The sequence below is a fragment of the Zalophus californianus genome, chromosome 2, assembly GCF_009762305.2.
Source record: "Zalophus californianus isolate mZalCal1 chromosome 2, mZalCal1.pri.v2, whole genome shotgun sequence".
NCBI classification, from domain to species: domain Eukaryota; kingdom Metazoa; phylum Chordata; class Mammalia; order Carnivora; family Otariidae; genus Zalophus; species Zalophus californianus.
Genome location: NC_045596.1, coordinates 86,948,374 through 86,969,424, shown reverse-complemented (window position 1 = coordinate 86,969,424; position 21,051 = coordinate 86,948,374). Strand labels below are relative to the sequence as shown.

Genomic DNA, 21,051 nt, shown 5'->3' with positions numbered 1-21,051 from the left:
CTTGCTCTTTTAAAAACAGAAACCTTTCTATGCTGTAATTTGAAATGACTTTATTATTCCACATATTTTTTTCAAAGGGTGAAACAAATCTAAGATAAAAGCTGTATTAATGGAGTCTATCCCTCTTAACGTAGTTTCTAGAAACCACACCTATAGTCATAGATGCAGGATCTCCTAATAGCAAGTTTTATAAATATGAACATAAATATGCTTTCCCAAATACATTATTTTGGTGGGATGCTACAGATCATTTTATTGCTACCTATGACTTGATTACTTAAGATAAAATTTATATATTCAATCAAAGCTTTCCCACATCCTGTCCTGAATAGGACTTCCCAAGCATATTGTTCTCGGTTTCCACCCAAGGCTGCTTAACTACGATCTCTGAGGCAAAATTAGACTTTAAAGAAATATTTCAAAAAAAAAAAAAAACAAAACAGGGTAACTCTGAAAAGTAAAGGCGTTGCAGAAAAAGGAAAAGCGGGTACAGTTAAGCTCACCATCTCTACCCTTTCAAGTTGTTACCTTTTTCTTTTTTAATTCCTGATTTTTTTTTTCCCATTAAAAATAGGGGCTTTTCACCAGCACGGGGGGAGAGTGGTGGTGGTCATAGGTTGCAGTGAAGAATGTAAGCAGCAGCAAAAAGGGATTACAGGAAGAGGCAAAGAACAGAGTTCTCATACCCAGAAAAACACAAACCTTTGTGCCTGAATGCATGAAGAGAACAAGGCTTCTTCAGATTCGGATCCCAGAGTTCTCCTATGAAAGGAAAACTTCCCAGGCTCTGACCCCTTTGCAGTTCTACTTACGCTCTTGACGTCAGCCCCTTGCAAGGTGATCTGTGTGTGCCTCCAGCCATGGCCACCATTTCTTCCCCACAGGGCTGCTCCGTGGGCACTGTGTTTTCTCACAAACACCTGGAGCGCGCCGGAGTGCAGCCCCGTCACCTTGTGCCTGAACGACAGGCACAGGTCCCCTGAATGCATGAGGTGGCCGAGAGGTAGCACCAAGCGAGCAGCTTTTCCCCCTGGGCCTTTGGCTCCCGACACTGTCAGATACTGTCCACCTGGAATGGGAAAAGCAGGGCTGTGTGTGTACGTGCCGACATCCCTGTCTAGCACCAAAAGCATGGATGGCAGGTTTACTTTGAATAAACTGCAACCTGGGATAGTCATTTGTACAGAATTCCAGATTTGGGGAGAAAAATAGGTCTTATTTCTAGGCCTCCCTTAAATTCTGTGCTTTGTGTTTACAGAAAATACTTGGCTCATGGAGAGTGCGAATTATGCCCAGGACACAATGAGTGATCCTAACACTATGACCATTTCCTGTTGAATATGATCAGACATACACAGGCAGACACAAGCTCACCATCCTCACCAATGTATGATTATGTTGTCAAACTGGCTGGCTGGTTGACTCGAAGTTGCCAGGGAGAATTTTCTATGTGGATAATTAACCCCCAGGCAGTAGAGCAGATGGTAATCAAAGGGGCACTAGATAGGTTTGTTCTTTCTTCTCTCTCTCTCTCTTTTTTTTTTTTAATCTCTAAAGCAAGAAGCGTCCTTTGGAAAGGTCAGTTTGCCATGTTTCTCACACTGGAGTACTCCTAGCCCCAAGAAGATGCAGAGGTGTTCTGGAAACCTCTACATCTTTCTGGAGCATCAATTTTATTTGTAGGTAAGCAGTTTAAGACACTTTTACATCAAAACAAATCTACATTATATATAATTAATATATAAATTTTTATTACATATACAAGTACACAAAACATTAAAGAAAACTTGCACTTTGGACAGGTCACTTTGACGATGTCCTCAGATCCCTAGGGCTGCAGGGTTTGCTTTCCCCTATTGTTAGAGTAACCACCACGGTCAATGAGAAGTGGGAGTTGGGGGTAGCTTAAGCAGCAGTGAAGTGGGGGTTGCCCCTTCTCAAGAGAGGGAAAGTTGCAAGTAGTATTTTGAAACTCAGTCCATGTGCAAATGACATTCCCCCCAGCTGTCTTACTACAGCCAACTGAAAAACAACACTGTTTCAGCACTGAATCATCCCTAAGAAATACGTGGTTGGAATGTTGAACACCTGTAACTGTTTTGGTAGAAATGCTACTTATTTCTCAGTTAAGAGATACACCATCCTTCCTTTCTTATGCTTGCTCTGCGTAAGACACGATCATTTGGGGGGTGTCCTATTCTTCAAGTGACTTCTCCACTGAGTACCCTCTGAGTATTCAAAGGACCAAATCGGTGATTTGTGTATAGTCCGCCTGTGCTAGGCTCATTAGCCTCTCTACTGGGAGCATCTTTAGTCTTTGAAGGGAACACTCGTTCGGCTTGTTTTGCAGCTGCAGAAGCAAAGACTTGGGAGAGGTGAAGGCACCCAAGATACCGCTCTGCCAGTGAGGGGCAGGGTAATGTTTTGAGCTCAGAACAGCCTGACCCCCTATTCAGCTCTTGCTGCTCTCAGACTGGAATCATGGGTTGACGGGTTTCTGTCCCCCAGGAGACCGTAAACTTGTTGATGTCAGAACCAACCTTTCCCCCAAACCACCCCATTTTATATCCTAGCCTATGTAGGGCTTTGATGTCATTTGTTGAATAAAAGATGTTCTAAGAATATGGCAAAAAGCCCTGCACGGCAACAGGTCCTTGAAGCATGTACTTGACTCACCACCAAAAACACACACAGAATTCATCCTCTTCCCTACCCTGTGCCCCGTCAAATTCATCAAAACAATATTTTGGGCCAAAACATTTAGATGGGGCTTAAATGTCTCCCTATAAGTCAGCTTTGAATCATCACAGGTATTTGGGTTAAGACTAAGATATCTTAGTCTTAACTAAGATATAAGGTTATTACAACCAGGTTATTAAACCTGAAAGTTTTAAGAAAACAAGGATTACCTTGAAACCCTGTGGAACGTACACTAATATCACTCTGCCAGACACGGCCTGTAGACAGCCTAACAAACCGAGGCATCCTAATAAGAGCCAAATAGTCCTGTTGCATAGGTATTTAAACTAAAATGTAAATCATGATGGATGAGGCTATAACTGCTCTTTCTCTATGGGGCTGCTCTGTGGGCACCAGGTTTTTGTTTTACCGTAAAGAATTCTCTCCCTTTTTAATAGAAGGAAATGGTACGTGGGTGGAATAGTAGCTAAGAGGAAAAACTGATCTAGTACCCCAAACAAGGTACCTATTAAATACAATAAAAATTTTATTTCAGATTCCAAAATACTGGTTTAAATATAAAATTACATTAAATATTTCCATGGTTTCAGTTTAAAGCATCATAATATCTAGTTTTTGGTTTTTGTTTTTAGAGCATTATTTTTTTACAAACAAAACAACAACAAAACCCCAAAACTTGCCAGAAAGTTAGGTGATAAAATTTAAATGTATTTATTTTTAACTCTGTACTGGTTTGTGCCTTTACAATTTCAATTTACGAAGAGAACAACATAATGTCCGTTACTTTACCTATTAACTGTGTGGTCATAAAAATGAGGGGGAGGTTTGCAGTGATTTTTTTTTTTTTTTCTTACATCTTTTGGCCTAGCTGAGAAACCAGCCCAGGTAGAACTAAGATCATTATGGTTTGCTGGTATTTACCTCTCAAATGCAAGGAGCTTAATTTTTTGTTTTTTAAGGGGAAGTAATACAGTAATGTCCACTGCAGGAAAAAAGAAATAGAAAAGCATAAAGAAAATTTAAGTATGTCATGATCCCCAAAACCAGAGATAATTACTAACATTTTAACTTCTGAACTTCTCCTATGCAAATACATGAACACTAATGCACATGAATATGAACATTTGCAGTGTAATAACTTGTTTTCATTAAATATATCAGCCATTTTTCATAGCTCCAAGTATGCCATTAATAATTCAGCCAATTTCTTATTTCCAAATTTTCACTTTTTAGTTTTACTTTTCTTTTGTAATTTCAAGTTTTTATTTAAATTCCAGTTAGGTAACATACAACGTAATATTAGTTTCAGGAATAGAGCTGAGTGATTCATCGCTTACATATAAGACCCAGTGCTCATCACAAGTGCCCCCCAGATTTTCACCTTTTTAAGAAAAAAGTACCATAAAACAGTGAGACAAGCAAAAAAAAGTTGCAAAACATGAAAAGGACTAAATTCCCTTTTTAAATAAACCGTACAAATCAATAACAAAAATCAGTAATAAAAATACACAAAATAAAGGGCACCATAGAAAAAGATTACTTAAATACTGTGAAAAGCTGGCCATCTTTTCATATAAGAGAAAATCAAAATTAAAAGGCGATGCCTTTTCACCTATAAGCTTAGCAAGGATAAAAAAATAGTTTAATAAGATCTGTTGGGGATGGTTCTTAAATATTACTGGTGAGAGCATAAATTGCTACAACTCTTAGGAAGGTCAGTTGAGAAAACTATCAAATTCAAAACTCCCATTTCCTTTGACCTAGCAATTCCACATCCAGGAATTTATCCTACATTCAAGCAGATACGAAATGATACATGTACAAGGCTATTCACTGCAGCACCATTCTGCTGAAATGTGCCTCAGTGGATGGTGGGTTAAACACAATGTGGTACATCTAAAAAGGAACGGAGTAACAGCCATAAAGAACAGTAAGGTTGTTCTGTAGGCACTGATGCAGGACAAGCTCCAACAACAATGGCTAATACTATTTTAATGGTAACTGTGGGCCAGGCACTGCTTTAAATGCTTTACATACATTTAATAGACACTATTCTCTCCATTTCAATACCCTCCTCAAGGTCAAAGCTAGCGCGTGGTAGCTCTAGGTTTCAGCCCAAGCCTTCTGGCTTCAAAGTCCACGTGTGTATTAACTCTTTAAGATATAATCTTTAAGTGACAAAAGCAAGGTACAGGGCAGGGGGCTGTTGTGTAGAAAAATATATCTCTGGAAAGATAACCAAGAAACTGGATGCATCTGGGGAGGGTGACTAGGAGCCAGGGCTGGGGGCGGAAGCCTTTATTTTCACTGTTGATTTTTCTATTTATGTCTATTTCAAAATAATGTTTAATGCTGCAATAGACATACTTGCATGTACAAGCTGGCTTGGTCCCTATATATTTTAAAGTGAATACCTTGTAGCTATCACTAGCAGACACAGAACTGAGTCAGTTTCCTTTAACCCTGATCCCCAGAGATCAGCATTTCAGGAAAAGGGCCCCCCGGGGTCCACCCTTGACATTTACAGAAGGGTGTGTCTTCAGGGCATCACCACATCTGTCAGCAGCACAATCTTCCATCTCTTAGAGGCAAGTATTAATTTCACTATCTCACAATGAAGTTCAAGACCGAATGGGATAAAACCTAATGAGCACCAAGAAAGCAGCTAGCAAACGAATGTACTTTGCAGGTGTCTCTCAAAGTTTTATTAGCATGAGAATATCTGCATAAGAAATGCACATTAAAAATCAGTCATAATTGTGGAAATCCAAACCTATGTTCCTTTACAAATGGTACAGTCTAGACAGAAAAAAAAAACTTGGTAATTAGATAATACACAAATAATTAAATTGGTTATATTCTTCTCTAGTCTTAGCATGGGATATATACACACTCACATCCCTGAACTTCCTAGAAGAAAAACAGGCATTTTTCATAATAAGCCTTATTAGTATTTTTCCATCGGTACCTGGTTAGAATTCCCCAACATATTCTAAAAAGCTCCTCCGCAATTCCAGCCTGACATATGCCATGCACTCCTACCCCATCTTCCCCCTCTGCCATCCTTTGGTCTTCCCATCCGCTTCCCAAGCTAGAGCCCGGCTGCTTCAGCAATCTCTTTGGGAAGACCTGGGAGCATTCCATTCTGAGCCAGAGGCTCTCAGAGGAGGTGTAGCAGATTTTCTAATCCAACACTTACCCAATGCTCAAAACAACATCTTGCTACATGTCACCCAAACGCCTCCACCAATGGAGAGCTCCCTATTTCCAAGTCATCCTGTTCTCTTTTTAGACAGCTCTGACGATTGGCAAGTTCTTGCGGAGAGTGAACCAAAATTGATCTCCCTGTAGCTTTTACCTACTGATCTGATTTCTCATCCCCTTGTGGTTCCAGAATAACTGTGGTAGATGTTGTTGGTCAAATATTTGAAAAGCAGTCTTGCTCCATTATTTCTTTTCCGAGCTGAACATTCTGGTTTCTTTACTTGTTTTCCCACAGGCTTTGAGATACCTTTCCATCTAGGTCGTGTTCTTAGAAGTGACCTACAATTATCTCTGTTCTTCTCAGACTAGAAAGAACCCACCAAAGTGGATTTGCCATTCTGGGGAAAAATATCCTACCTCTATGGAAATGACCCAACTTTTTGACAGTGATGACACAGGTTTCACTCAAACTGATTTAATAATTACTTGCTAAAATGCTCAAGGCTTTCACCCCTCTCATTTGAGTAACCTCCTCTTGCATCCTAGCTATGTGCAGAAGGGAAGAGGGGAAGGGACAAAAGCAGAGAAAGAATGGCCCCCCGTAGGGGCCAGAGACAATCATCAAGAGCTACCCAGTCACACAAACAGCCACCACTTCCTTTCAATTTGTTCTATCATTGCCAAATGACTGTTTCACATTTTTTTGTCTATCATTCTAATTTCCAATCATTTCTTTCTAGCAGAGGGCAAGTGGAATTTGGATCACCACAAATTTAAAACATTTACATATGTGATGAATAGTAAAAAGTGTTAAAATACAAAACTGGTTCTACAATAGAATACAGAAATTTTAAAAATCAAGAATTTTACATGGATTTTCTACATTGGATGCCTCTATGGAAGTATAATGAAGTCCTCTGAGTTTAGCATGAATAACTCTCACCAATGTACCTTACTTGAAAGAGTTATTTATCAGGACCATAAACAACGTTCACTATTCTATCCTACGTGACTGTCAAAGATGCTCCACCCTGTAGCCGATGACTTCAGGTCAGGGGTCAGTCAAACCTACAGGCCTGAGATCTGCTAAGCAGATAGTGCACACACACAAGTGTAGGGGGGAGGCCACACGAAGTACAGGGAGGCCTAGATATGAAGTCTATTCTTTAGCTTTGTGGCCTTAGGAAATATATACAACCTCTGGGCCTCATTATTGCGTTTGTGAAACATAAGCAATATTACCTGCGTCACAGGGTGGGTGAGAGGATTAAACGGAACCAACAGGATGATGAATGAGTCAGGACTACTGTAGATATTAAATAAATGGTTTCTCTCTTATCCACAGATATCTGTGACATTAATAATGTCCTGCTCAGAGTCAACCTTAAATGAGAGGAACCTCACTGTGTGTATGGGGGGGGCCACTAAAATTTATTTTGTATCTAAGAGAAACTAAAAACCCATTTGAACTTACTGAGTATTCATATTTTTAAAAGGTTACCTCAAATTTTCATTTTTTTTTTTTTTAGATTTCAGAGAGGATGTGTGTGCATGAGTGGGGGGAGGGGCAGAGGGAGAGGGAGACAAGCAGACTCCCCTCTGAGTGGGGAGTCCGACATGGGGCTCGATCCCAGGACCCCGAGACCATAAATGAGCCAAAATCCAGAGTCAGACACTTAACTGACTGAGCCACCCAGGTGTCCTCAAATTTTCGTTTTTAAAAATCTGTTCTATTTCCACCTTAGGGGGATCTAATGAATATATTTTTGGGCTAATTTTTTTTTAATAATTCTGTACTCACAATGTGCAACAAGGACTAATACCATAGGTATCTCCAAGGAGCATTTAGGCATACAACAAAATCTACATTTTAACAAGGCTCCTAGCTGATCTGTATGCACACTGAGGTTTAAGAACTGGTTTAACAGAGCATATCTTGGGTGCCTGGGTGGCTCAGTTGGTTAACAGAGCATATCTTCCCTCAAGTTAACTTTTCTATGTTTTGTGCTCTATGCTATTCAAGAACTAGGCTTTTAAAATAAAAAACACACTTTTTCTTCATGTCTTGTATCTTTCATTCTTAAGTCTAGAACCAGGAGTATAAAAGGAAGAAAACAAATTTAACTCCTTACCCTCCCATTAACTTGGCCCCACCCATAAAAGATTTAATTACTGTGGGGAGGGAAAAAACCAAGAACGTGTAACTTTGCTTTCTGAAACAAGATGACAAAACATCTTGTAAGCACTGAAACATTAAAAGTCTTAATTTTCCAAGGCACTATGTCAATCTACCTCTCTAATAACATTCTCCTGTGGAATAAATGGTGGTAATTTAGAACTAATTTCTTCAGCATCTAAGTTAGGTGGAAATTTTTTTCCAGAGAAATATTCAAAACTTCACAGAAACGTCCAGTGTCTCTTTCTGCAATGTGTCACAACTTTTTATAAAAGGACAAAGTTGAGAAAACAACTGGGGATGACAACCAGGGCTGGTGTTATATTATTTCTCTCATGCCTGGGAATGGGGCACAACAAATAACTTGGAAATTCTGTTAGAATGAATCTAAAGGTTTTACTTACCAAGCTCTTTGAGAGAAACTAGATGGTCTTTTAATGAACTACTTGTCTTCCCATAATATAATTCTAGTTTATTGCTGACTAGTTCACTTAAAAAATATGCAATATGTAATGCTGGACGAGATCTTTCTTTACTGAATAAAGAGGGTAAACAGAGATATGTTACAGTATTCTTGGTTGTTAAAACCAGGGTCCCCAGACAGGATCAAATTGATACAGATTAACTGGTTTTACCTGTTGGATCTCTCACTGGTTCCCAGTGCAAGTCACTGTCTTTTTCCCTGATCCATCCACAAAGCCCATGGTCAAAATTACAACTGTGTATCAGGACACCTACAAGAAAACGACCAGAAAGATTGAGTAGACCACAATGGCACAATTTGTAAAAACAAATTTGTGAACTAGGGTTATCGATCTGTACACGTGTACTCTTCTAGCCACATTTAACTATCCGACCAGAACTTCCCTCCATGAGATCAAAGGAAGAGCACATGAATCCTTCCTTAGAAAAATCGTGCATGTGTGTTCAGCTGTAAAAATAGAACACAACAATGTGGCCAAATTATGATCTTGTTATATCATCACTTACAAAATAGGATTTCCTCTTCATAGTTTAAGTGCTGCTTTAATATTTTTTTAAAAAGATGATATGTAATTATTTTCACTCAACAACTGTATAACTACAGAGGAAACCAAGCTGTTAAAAAAAAAAAAGTACACTTTTCCCAGATGTAACTAAATCTACAATTTAAAAGTCATTTTCAGGAAATGGAAGGAAACAATAAAATGTCATAACATGCTAAAAATGTAAGGATCTACCTGGATCATCTTTTGCTTCATCATCTGCACTGACTCCCCTTTCAATTTCAAATATTTCAAACAAGTCGTTTGAAGGCTGCCGTGGAACTGCAAGAGAGAGAGGTTTGGTCTAGTTTGGGTGAGGTATTGATAAAGACGCCTGCCTTAACCAGGGCATAGCAGGAGAAGACCTAGGCATTTCACGCATCTGAAAGAATCCAAAATATTTCATTACATGTCACTGTGATGTTTATTCTATAGGGACTTTAACATTTATCTGAGTACAATTTTTGAAAATGTTTTCCAAAAGTTTCTAAAATTCAACATAAAAATACATTAAAAAGTCTTTGCCTGGAAAATACATTTTAAAAAAGCTACCAATTTCTAGCAAAATATTCACCTCTGTCAAATTCTAGAATTTGTTTCTATGAAAGATACATTATGAACTCTAAATGAAGGTGGTTTTAATGGAAAATGCCTGCAACTGCAGTGAATGGTTTTGACTTTCTAACCACAGCATCAACTCCCCTCCAGTGAAGGCTGCCCACTGCTGCACTCCATCTACAATTCTTACCACAGCTGGGTTGCCTGGCTGCTTAAAGATCAAATCCCAACTCCCTGGTGCAGCATTCACAACCCAGCGCCTAAAACATACAAATACTGTCCAAACCATGGCATTCATTTTCACATCTCCGGCCCCACCCCCAGCTTGGGATCCTCTTGTTCCTACTAATTAACCTGCCAAACTTCCCCTATTTCCTTCTTCTTCTTCCCGTCTTCCCCAGTGTAAATATCATGCCTGGCTGAAAACTTTCACGCCCCAGGTGAATTAAATCCTTCCTCCTTGTATTCTCCAAAGGCTCATGTGCACACCTCTCTATTACACTGTTCTGTAGAGAACTGCAGCTATTCACATACGTGTGTGTGTGCCTCTGCTAGTTTCCGAGGTCCTGGAGGGCATCGACCGTGACTTATTCATGGGACATTTCCAAGGTTTGACCTGGTGACAGACCCTCAATAAGTGTTTACTGCATGGATGTGAAAATCTTACCAGAAACTCATTTTGTCAATCCTTTTCCTCAAATGAACCAACTGGGACAGAGCTTAAGAGTCTACCTTTTAAAAGTCATTTAAAGCATTAGTTATTCAATGTATATTTACTCCCCATATGCCAAGTACCATGGCAGGCCAGGGAGACCGCTAACGGGGTGAACAAGACCAACTAGGACCTGACCGTCTGGGAGCTTGCATTCGAACTAGAGAGGCAAACATTAAACCACACTAAACATAAATCCACACTACAATTCTAAATGTTGATGAGGGCTGCGAAGGAAAAACACCAGAGGATGTCCTGAAGAGTAACTGGGTTGGAGGGTGAGGGGTATGTGGGAATATCTGTGAAGGGGAATTCCTGACCAAAGACCAGGGCTACTCCCTTCTCTTTGCCAGAACCTCATTAACTATATTTTTATAAGGCAGGGAGTAAAAGAAGTCGAATGCCAAGGAACAGATATTAGTCAGAGGGTTTTCAACACTATTCCTATTATTTTTAGCAAGATTTTTTTTAAATTAACAATCCCATAATATTTGCACTGATTTTTTTTTAGCTTACTACTTTTAAAGTTTTTCCCTTTTTGTTTCAAAAGTCCAAACAGTGAAAACCCATTCCCCCCTTCCCCCACACATACATACACTCACATATACCCAGCCTGAAAGGGATGGGAGAAGAGAAGCTGGTCAATAGACAAGCTTTAGGGACACACTGCCGTCACAGGAGCCCTAGGGGGTGAGGTAACTGGCTACCTTCTTGTATACCCAAATGACTCATGGCAATGCATTTATAGCTTTCCTTTCTTCCTTTAGGACTCTAAGAGGGAGATTGCCTCTTATTTACTAGAAATATTACAAAGTTGTAGGCAAACATCCTTCATTTCTCATGACATAAAGTTCAAAGAATTCTATAGAACAATCATTTTTTTGTTCTCTTGTAACTTAAACAAATTATCTCTGGATTGGAAGAGCTCAAATCTTACAGTACCATAGGATGGTACTACATTATGGCAGTTTGTCAGCCCCCTTTTTTTCTAGCTGAAGGACTGTTACATGGTAAATAGAGTCTTGGTGTAGAGAGGGAGGATTGTACAAAGGTTTCCTGGCACAAAGGGCCTGTTTTTTGTTTGTTGTTGTTCTTAGAAGCATCCTTATTACAGGTGATCTTAACCCTATAATACATATATTACAACATGTGGAGAACTTCCAGTCACTAATATAACACTCGTCATAGGGCGCTTGCAAGTAGCTGTCTTAGAAACATCTATGTTATAAGTGAATTCATCACTTCATTCTTCCTAGAATGGGTGCAGTTTCCACCTACCTAACACTGTTCTCTATGGTGCTTGCAGGATGTGTTCTTAGAAACCTCTGTATTACAAATGTACTTAAATACTTTATGCTTATTTAGTGGGTATCACTTCCATTACCGATATAACACTGTGTGAACACAGCTTGCAAACTCCTTCTTAGAAACATCTTATTAGAAGTGTTCTTAAACAATTCATTGCATGCATGAATATAATGAAGGTGACTTCCGCTCACAATAATAAACTGGTCATACAGGGAGATCAAGGGGAACCTCTAAGGAAGCACCATTTAGACCAAGAGAGAAAGAATGTGGAAACTTCCAAGCAAAAAGCAAAGTGTTGGGGGGGGTGGGGGAAGAGGGAGTGTTTCAGACAGCAATTACAAAGAAGGTGCTCAGAACATTTACAGAAAGGCATTCATGGTGCCTATAGGAAAGATGCTGAGAAATGGGGAAAGTGATGTGGGATGAAGTTGAAGAGAAAGGAAGGGAGGAGATCACACACTTGGAAAACAGCAACTCAAAGAATTAGTCATCTAACAACTTGCAAAGTGCCAGATGTTTCATTAATACTTCTTGGAAACCAAGTGCCTAAAATACTAACTTCAGCGGCAGTTGATCAAGCACACCTTCACTCCAGGTCATGGGGAAACATTCCAAGGAATTTAGAAGCCTGACATGCTCAGCAGCTATTAGTTCTTACAATTCTGTGTACTCTACTCTGTAACTCTGCCAAATTGCTCAACTATTTCTCCTTTCTCACACTCCTCTCACACACTGCTATGGATTGCTAAGAGTGTTCCACTGAAGTGTCAAGAGAAGGTTCACCACCCCACTCCCTGGCATATTTTATGGTTTATGTGAAAATACTAAGCAAAATAAGTAGTGGGAAAAAGTCATTCAAGCAGTATGCCTCAACTATGTACAAGAAAAACAAGCAAACAAAACAACAGATTAGAAACAAGAGTGACAAAAACACCACCCCCTCCCAAGCATATACGGTCAATTAACTTACCACAGAGAAGCCAAGAACATGCAATGGGGAAATGCAGTCTCTTCAAGAAATGGTGTTGGGAAAACTGGACGGCCACAAGCAAAAGAATGAAACTGGACCACTATCTTACCCAATACACAAAAATGAACTCAAAATGGATTAAAGACTTGAATGTAAGATCTGAAACCATAAAATTCCTAGAAGAAAATATAGGCAGTAAGCTCCTTCACATTGGTCTTGACAGTGATTTTTTGGATATGATTCCAAAAGCAAAAATAAACAAGTAGGACAATATCAAACTAAAAACCTTCTGCACAGCAAAGGAAACCATCACCAAAATGAAAAGGCCAGCTACTAAATAGAAAATATCTGCAAATCATATCTGATAAGAGGTTACTACCCAAAATATATAAAGAACTCCTACAATTCAACAGCAAAAAAATCCAATTAAAAAATGAGTTCTAAATCATCATTTTTCCGAAGAAGACATACAGAGGCCAACAGGTACATGGAAAGGTGCTCAATATCACCAATCATCAGGGAAATGCAAATCAAAACCCTGAGGAGGTATCACCTCACACCTGTTAGGATGGCTGCAATCAAAAAGACAACGAGTGTTGGCAAGGATGTGGGGAAAAGGGAACCCTGGTTCATTGTTAATGGGAATGCAAGTTGGTGCAATCACTACGGAAAACAGTATGGAAGTTCCTTGAAAAAATTAAAACTAGAACTGCCACATGATCCAGCAATTCCACTTCTGGGTATTTATCTGAAGAAAATAAAAACACTAATTCAGAAAGATATAAGCACTCTCGTATTCATTGCAACATTATTTCCAACAGCGAAGATCTGGAAACAACCTAGTGTCCACTGACAAATGAATGGATAAAGAAGATATGGTCTGTATATGCACAGAGGAATATTATTCAGCTATAAAAAGGAATGAAATCTCGCCGCTTGTGACAACATGGACGGACCTTGAAGGCATTATGGTAAGTGAAACGAGTCAGAGTAAAATACTACAAGGTCTGGCTCACAGGTAGAATCTTTAAAACAGAAACAAGCTCATAGATACAGAGAACAGATTGGCTGCCAGAGGCAAGGGGTGAAGGGTGGGCAAATGGGGCTCAAAAGTTACAAACTTTGTTATAAAGTAAATAAATTACAGGGATATAATATACAGCATGGTGACTATAACTAGTAATACTGCAATGCGTATTTTAAAGTTGCTAACGGCATAAATCTTAAAATTTCTCATCACAAGATTTTGTAACAAAGTATGATGGGTGTTAACTGGAGTTATTGTGGTTATCATTTCAACATACATACAAATATTAAATCATGTGTTGTACACCTGAAACTAATACGGTAGGTCAATTATACCTCAGTTAAAAAAAAAAAAAGAAATACACCAATATGCTAATAATGGTGGTCTGAGTATTGGAAATGAAAGTGATGTTTTCCCATTTCGGTTTGCTTTGTCTTTTGTAATTGTATATTTTTAGGACTGTTCATAAGAAGAATTTCTGTTGTAGAAGAAAAAAAGTACCTAAAACATAGAAAGAAAAGAGACTTCTGTGAGAGCACATATATAGACACCTACCCCATAGCAACTATACGTCTGTTGTTTGTATTTTGATTGCTCAAAGAGAACTTTTTAATTTATTTGAGAGAGCGACCAAGCGCACGCACTGGGGGGGGGGAGGGGCAAAGGGAGAAGCAGACTCCCTGCTGAGCAGGGAGCCCAACGTGGGGTTCCAACCCAGGACCCTGGGATCATGACCTGAGCCGAAGGCAGACGCCCAACCGAATGAGCCACTCAGGCCCCTCAAAGAGAGTTTTGAATAGAGTCTTGGTACCTGTTATTAAATGTGAGGCTATGAAATTGAAATATATTAGTGATTTTTAACATATTCTTTGATTCAAGAGAACTATTTTAATCAATGTAGAAAATAGTAAAATAAATGACTAGCCTTGCCTGAAAATAGATAACCAGGATAGATACTTGTACATGATTCTTCTAATTATTTTCCCTGCTTTGTGTTTTAGCTAATAGTCACTTTATTTTTTTTTAAGATTTTATTTATTTGAGAAAGAGAGAATGAGAGACAGAGAGCATGAGAGGGAAGAGGGTCAGAGGGAGAAGCAGACTCCCTGCCGAGCAGGGAGCCCAATGCGGGACTCGATCCCGGGACTCCAGGATCATGACCTGAGCCGAAGGTAGTTGCTTAACCAACTGAGCCACCCAGGCGCCCTAACAGTCACTTTAAATATGCAATATATCTATTTTATAAAAACAAACACATATCTGATACCGTGTAGTAATTGGACCATTAATTCTTAGAATGGTATAATTTTAGAGATTAAAAAAAGGATAGAAATGCTAACAATACAATTCCTCTACTGTCTGTCCATCCATCCTCCCTCTATTCTATCCACTTTTTAATGCAGTCAGTCAAGAAACAGAACCCACTGGGTAACAAGGCACTGGGCTAAGAACTTGTGAAGCAATGCACATACTCTTGCCTTCATGGAGTCTAATTTCTAGAGGTGAAGATAGACCTCTAACAATTTCCCCAGGTAATGAATGCTTTAAAAGACAAGCAGAGGAGGCTGTGTGAGCATGGGGGTGGGGCCTGGGGGCTGGCTAAGCTAGCCTGGGGAGGACAGATGCACGAAGATCTCTGAGAAGTGATGCTCACACCGGGACAGGAAGGATGCATTACTGTGAGCTAGTGCCCTAGGGAATGAAAAGGTGTGGAACTCAAACATCCTTCCAGCTCTAGAGCTCACAGGTGGGGAGGCAGGGTGAGGGAGGAAGGGCACCAAATGAAGCTAGAGACAGATGCGGGCAGATTAAAGCCCTGTAGAGATTTTGGGCTTTATTCTGGTAGAAGCTGGAAGTCTTTGCAAGATTTCAGGTCAAGTGCAATGTTCTGGCTGTAGCATGGAGAATGAATGGGGGTGGGGGGTGAAAGTGGAGGTCAGAAAGCCATTATGACCAAAATTAACATAAACTAAAGAATGGTCATATAGTCTTTAAAAGATTTGTTTCCTAAACTGTTTCCTTCCATTGGCCAATGTTTTACTCGCCAAAACACTATCACTTGCCCAGTGCTTCTTACAGCCTTCTGCATCAACAAAAATAAAAAGAAGATGCAGGTACGAAGCATGCAGACAACTGGACAAAAACAGGGTTAGACTGCGCTTAGGGACCTGGTACTCTTTCCCAGTGGCTGGAGGGCCTGGGAGACCGTGAGAAGAATCGGCCACACGAATAAGCAGGAAATCTCTTTAAAAAGACCCTTTGGCCCATTTTCTATTAAATATATTTTCTCTAGGAATATAATACTGATATATAGCTTGTGTTCATAAATGAGGTTTCCCAAATAGTCAACTATACTGTTACCCAAAAAGCATTAAGAGTAAGCACAGTGAAGTAAAAGTAAATATTATATACACACCTCCCACTGCCAGACTTCTTCCAACGAGTTAACCGTAGCAAAATGTAAGCACTATTTATTAAAGGTAGTTTTGTAAATTCTGTTTCTCTTCCAGGGTGGCTACCATAACATTACCCACGCTAATTCTGGCATTTGCTGTGAGACTAAAAGATTAAAGATAACACTGTCTTAAATTGTTTCTCTGGTCAGGGTTTTCGTTCAGTGGGAGAGAATGGTGCATATGTAACTCTCCTAATACTCTGAAGGCTCTGAAAGCAAAACCTAGTGGATTTTTAGAGACTACAGAGTGGGGATGAATGATGGGGTTTTATGAGGCAGTCTCCTGCCTCTCTCTCTCCTCTGCCCCCTCCCCGGCCCCTTCTTTCCCTCTCCAGATGAAGAACATACGCATGCATTATAGCTTTAAATGACCAGAGAGAAGCAAATAAAAGGATTGGAAAGGAGTTTCTGAAATTTCCTTAACCACATTAGAGAAAATTCTTAGCCATATACTGATTACTAGCAAAAAGAAAAGGGTTTCTGGGCTCCACAGAAATAAGCCCTTGTCTGCCAAAGCTTTCATCCCATAGGAAGAATCTAAAGTGTTCAAAAGACAGCCCTTTGGGCTGAGAGTAAAGAGCAGAACTGGAAAAAATTTAATCTCTGGTGAAAGGTGGGACACAGACACCGCTCTAGTACTCAGTAAGGAGCCCAATTTACATGGCTCACCTATTTCTCCTTTAATAAAGTTCCAGAACAACTCAAAGCACTGACTGGGGCAATCCCAGGAGAACAGAATATCTAAAAGATGGTTCTTTTTTAAGTATGACCGTAAGGATGAGAACACAACTTTTCCAGAGCAAGAGAATACCTGACACGTTTTCTCTCTCCCTCTTCTAAAGCCAAAGGAAACCATGAAGGGTAGCCCTGTCAGGAACACTCCAGAGCAGGTGGTGAGCAGAGTACCTGATCTCAGGCTGCTGCTGGACACGAGGGGGTGGGGGGTTGCCTGCAGAAGTCCACCTGCTGTGCAGGACACAAGTCAGTGCCCTCAGGCCAAAGAAATTCCTTTAAAGGAAAAACAGCTTTTATTTTTGGAATTTATCAGACACATCCTGTAACATGTTTCCCACCTAGATAGACTCATCTCTCAAAAGGCTGTTGTCACCACTGGCACAGCAAAGAAGTTGAGGGGATCTTGTCTCTTTTAACATCACAATTGTTCACCTAGTTACTATGAACACCTAAAGGAAACAGAGTATTCCAATGATTTGGTAGAAAGCTAGCTACTTCACATGTCCTTTACTTTTTATTTGTATTTTCTCTGCTCACCCAATAGCTCACACTAGCAAATCGATTTGGTTCAAAAGGATCCGGTTAGCTGAAAATAATATCAAAATATAATTAACCATAATAAAAAGCATTTTAAAAATATAGACTCGGAACTGAACACAAAATGGGGCTGTATTTTTATGAGTTAAGTAGGGCATGGTATCATTATTATATAATTGAATTCAACAACAGCCACAGAGGTAGTACCGGCTACCATGTATTGAATTCTTAGTATATGGTGAGAGTTTTATGTGCACCCACAACAGCTCAATGAGGTAGATACTATTATCATCCCCACTTACAGATGAGGAAATGAAGGCATAGGAAGATTTCATAACACGCCCCAAATCAGAGTGGCTACGAGCACAATACTTTTCCTCACAACACTACAGACAAACGTGCATTCAACTTAAAACATTTTTGATTTCTGACTTTGGTCACGTTCACCAAGAATTCAATCTGTACCTTCCGGGGAGAACGATTTTTTTTTTTTTTTTTTTTTTTTACCAGCCACCATCAAATCAAATTAAATAGAAATCAAAAACCTTGGAAACTTTCCGAATTCACCGCACCAGCTCCTTCCAAACACCAGCAGAGATGTAATCTTCAGGGAGATGTCAGGCATCTTAGGGTCTCTGGTCTTTACCAGAAAGCAAACCCCTTAGCAGAAACAACCTTTTACCCATTACCACACAGCATCAGAAAAGAGACTAAGAACAATGCGACCACACCAGCCACAGCCTCCGTAAAATCCACAGAAGGAAAACAAGAGAAGGAAACCATACACAGTGCACAGCAGAGCAACAATCTTAAAGTGGAAAGTTTTCTTTTTACTGCCTGATACTTGGAATTTCAACACATTCTCAGGATCTAGAATAACAAAGCAACAGGGAGTCTGGTTCTCTGATAAGGCCACTCCTAAGAGCACCTGATACACATTACATTATATTCTATAATCTTTATTTGGCAACACTTTTCTTCTTTATGTGACCCAGATGCTCCATGCCACATTTTAGGCACAACTGCTACATCTGAAACACTCCACATCTGGCTAGTTCTGTTTCCATTCAAGACACTGTTCTACTGGTTGGAGCGAACATTATGGCTTAGAGAGCCCTGCTTTCCAGTGTGGTCAGCAGATCAACAGCACTACCTGTGAGCTTGTTAGAAATGCAGAATCTCAGGTCCTATCCTAGACCCAATGAATCAGAATTTTCACTTTAACATATTTCCATGTGACTTCTATACACACCGAAGGCAGAGAAGTACTTCCTTAGAAGGTCTGATTTAGTAAATGTGTGGTAGGGATTAGGAATCTACATCTTAAATAAGCACCCTAGGTTATTCTGGTTCAAAAGCTTCTGACAACACTTTGCAAAAAATCTGCTTCCTGGTCCAAGGGGTATTATATTCCTTGCAGTAATCTGAGCTTCCTAGCTAAAACTGGACATGTCTGACACACTCAATTGTAAAGACAATTTTGAAAAGTTAAAAATAGAAGTTAATAAAATTTTTAATGCATTTTTAAAAACCAGTATATTCTAAATAAAATTAATATGATTGAGAATCAGAATCCCATGGGGTACTTTTTCAAAACACGTAGCTCACTCTCTTCCTGGGGAGAGTGGGATTCTGACCACTGACGCCTCTCCTAAGGAATCTCCTAGAATAAATAACAGTGACCCACAGCAGTGGGAATGGGAAGAGTAAACATCACTGAGTGAGGACAACAAAAGGACAAGGAAAGTCACCCCAAATATAAACTGGATAGATTCACAATTACTAATCTGCTCTTTTTTGCTTCCAAACTTTTATATTCACCTGAACATATGTAGACATGTATTTTGTGCCTAATTGGGGTCAAACGGTATATACAGTTCTGTATCTTCTTTTCACTTACCCTTTTTATAACATCAATGTTTTCCCAAGGCATTATTTTTCAAAAAACACTGCTACATAATATTTCATTGTATTGCTAGACTAGAAATGCATTTCCCCCTAAGTTCCTTAATTTCAGGTTCTACATAAAGTTTATCTTATTTTCTTTGCTTTGGGATAGCTCCTACCTGCTCTGATACCAGATTTTTGTCTTCGGTGCTTAGTCTCCAACTTTTTAGCAATTCCCTGCAGCATATCTCTGGTGTCCAAACAGGCATTCCACCAATTAAATCTGCTTTTCTTGCCCTAAGTCTGCCCAGTGTCTTTCTGCTCTCCCTGACTACCCTCCACCAAGACCTTCCAGAGTCCAAGATCAACCCACTGGTCTCAAAAACTATGCGGATGAGAGCTAATGCACAGTAATTTGTCCAAAGTCACGTAATTCATAAATAATAGAGGTGAGGATTGAAACTGGATCTTCTGGTTCAATGTTTTCTCTCCTTAGCAGGAGTTAAAAACTCCTCAGTTTCACATGCCTCAACACTATTTCCCTACATCATGCTCAAAATTAGAGGTATATTAGAGTTTTCTAGAGAATGTTTACTTTCAATGACTGTGCTATAAGCTGTATTGGAGTAAAAAAAGACCAGAGTCTTAAGTAACTTTGATCATTTGGGGACAAACTATCAGAATCAACAAGTTAAATTTAGCTAGTTCAAGCATTTGAAGAATAACTTAGATTGAGAAAAAGTTGATTCCAACATAAAATTTTATTTCATTCTATTCAATATTTTTGAGTGCCTACTATGTACCAGCCATTGTTTGTTTGTTTTTTGAGATTTTAGTTATTTGTCAAGGAGAGAGAGGGAGTACAAGCTGGGGGAGCGGCAAGCAGAGGGAGAAGCAGGCTCCCTGATGAACAAGAAGCCCGATGCGGGACTCAATCCCAAGACCCTGGGATCATGACCTGAGCCAAAGGCAGACGCTCAACCGACTGAGCCACCCGGGGGGCCCCTGCATCGGCATTGTGTGACTGTTTCAGGGGAAAACACCGGGGGGATAAATGGCTGCCCACAAATCTGCACTAGAGTATACCTGGCAACAGAGGGAAATGATTTAGATTAGAAAAACATGTTTAAAGAAATTCCGCTTGCAGTCAATATTGGGTCAGATGTGACTGTTACAAATCTTTGGACCCTATCATTTGAGACAGATTTGAAAAACGAAGGACGTTCAAAGGCAACCCAAAAAGATTGCTAAGTGGGTTGAAAAACACTCTTCCTTTGAAAAACAGTCTTTCTAAGAAAAGGTTTATGAAACAGAAATTACTGAGCCCAAACAAGAGACAGCTGAGTAATTTCCAGAGAGTGTCCTTTAATACAAAGAATATAGGGTCTGGAGACACTGACCAGCTGTGTCCATCAGCCACAAGTACCTGACCATCCTGCACTGGTGTAAACTACAATTTCAAGAATTTAGATTAATTATGAGAAAGAATATCCCAACAGTAAAATGTGTTATTGTGAGGGACTTTAGTCACCCTTAGAGATTTGGGATATAACTGGGATGATTTCTTTAAAAACTCGTAAGGACATCACACTTGGATAATTAATTGTGTTGATTTAGATGAAAGTTTTTAGGCCCCAAATTAAAATGTAAAAAGGCTGTATTATAATCATTCCTTCTGGATTGCTTATTTGAAGTTTCAAAAATTTGTTTTTTGTTTTGAACCTCTTTTTTTTGTAGTAAAAGGACAAAAATTCCGG

At 39.5% G+C, this 21,051-nt stretch overlaps 1 protein-coding gene across 9 annotated transcripts in view; it reads right to left on the bottom strand.

Annotated features, from left to right (window-relative positions):
* NPNT (nephronectin) overlaps nucleotides 1-21,051 on the bottom strand; it is a 78,825-nt gene that overhangs the window by 3,299 nt on the left and 54,475 nt on the right. For all 9 annotated transcript variants that reach the window (XM_027598198.1, XM_027598200.1, XM_027598205.1 and 6 more), the window contains 3 exons: nucleotides 9,301-9,387; nucleotides 8,716-8,814; nucleotides 813-1,069 (listed from right to left, as the gene is read on the bottom strand). In XM_027598198.1, the coding sequence (XP_027453999.1) occupies nucleotides 813-1,069; nucleotides 8,716-8,814; nucleotides 9,301-9,387 (443 nt within the window). The remainder of the gene's footprint in view (nucleotides 1-812; nucleotides 1,070-8,715; nucleotides 8,815-9,300; nucleotides 9,388-21,051) is intronic.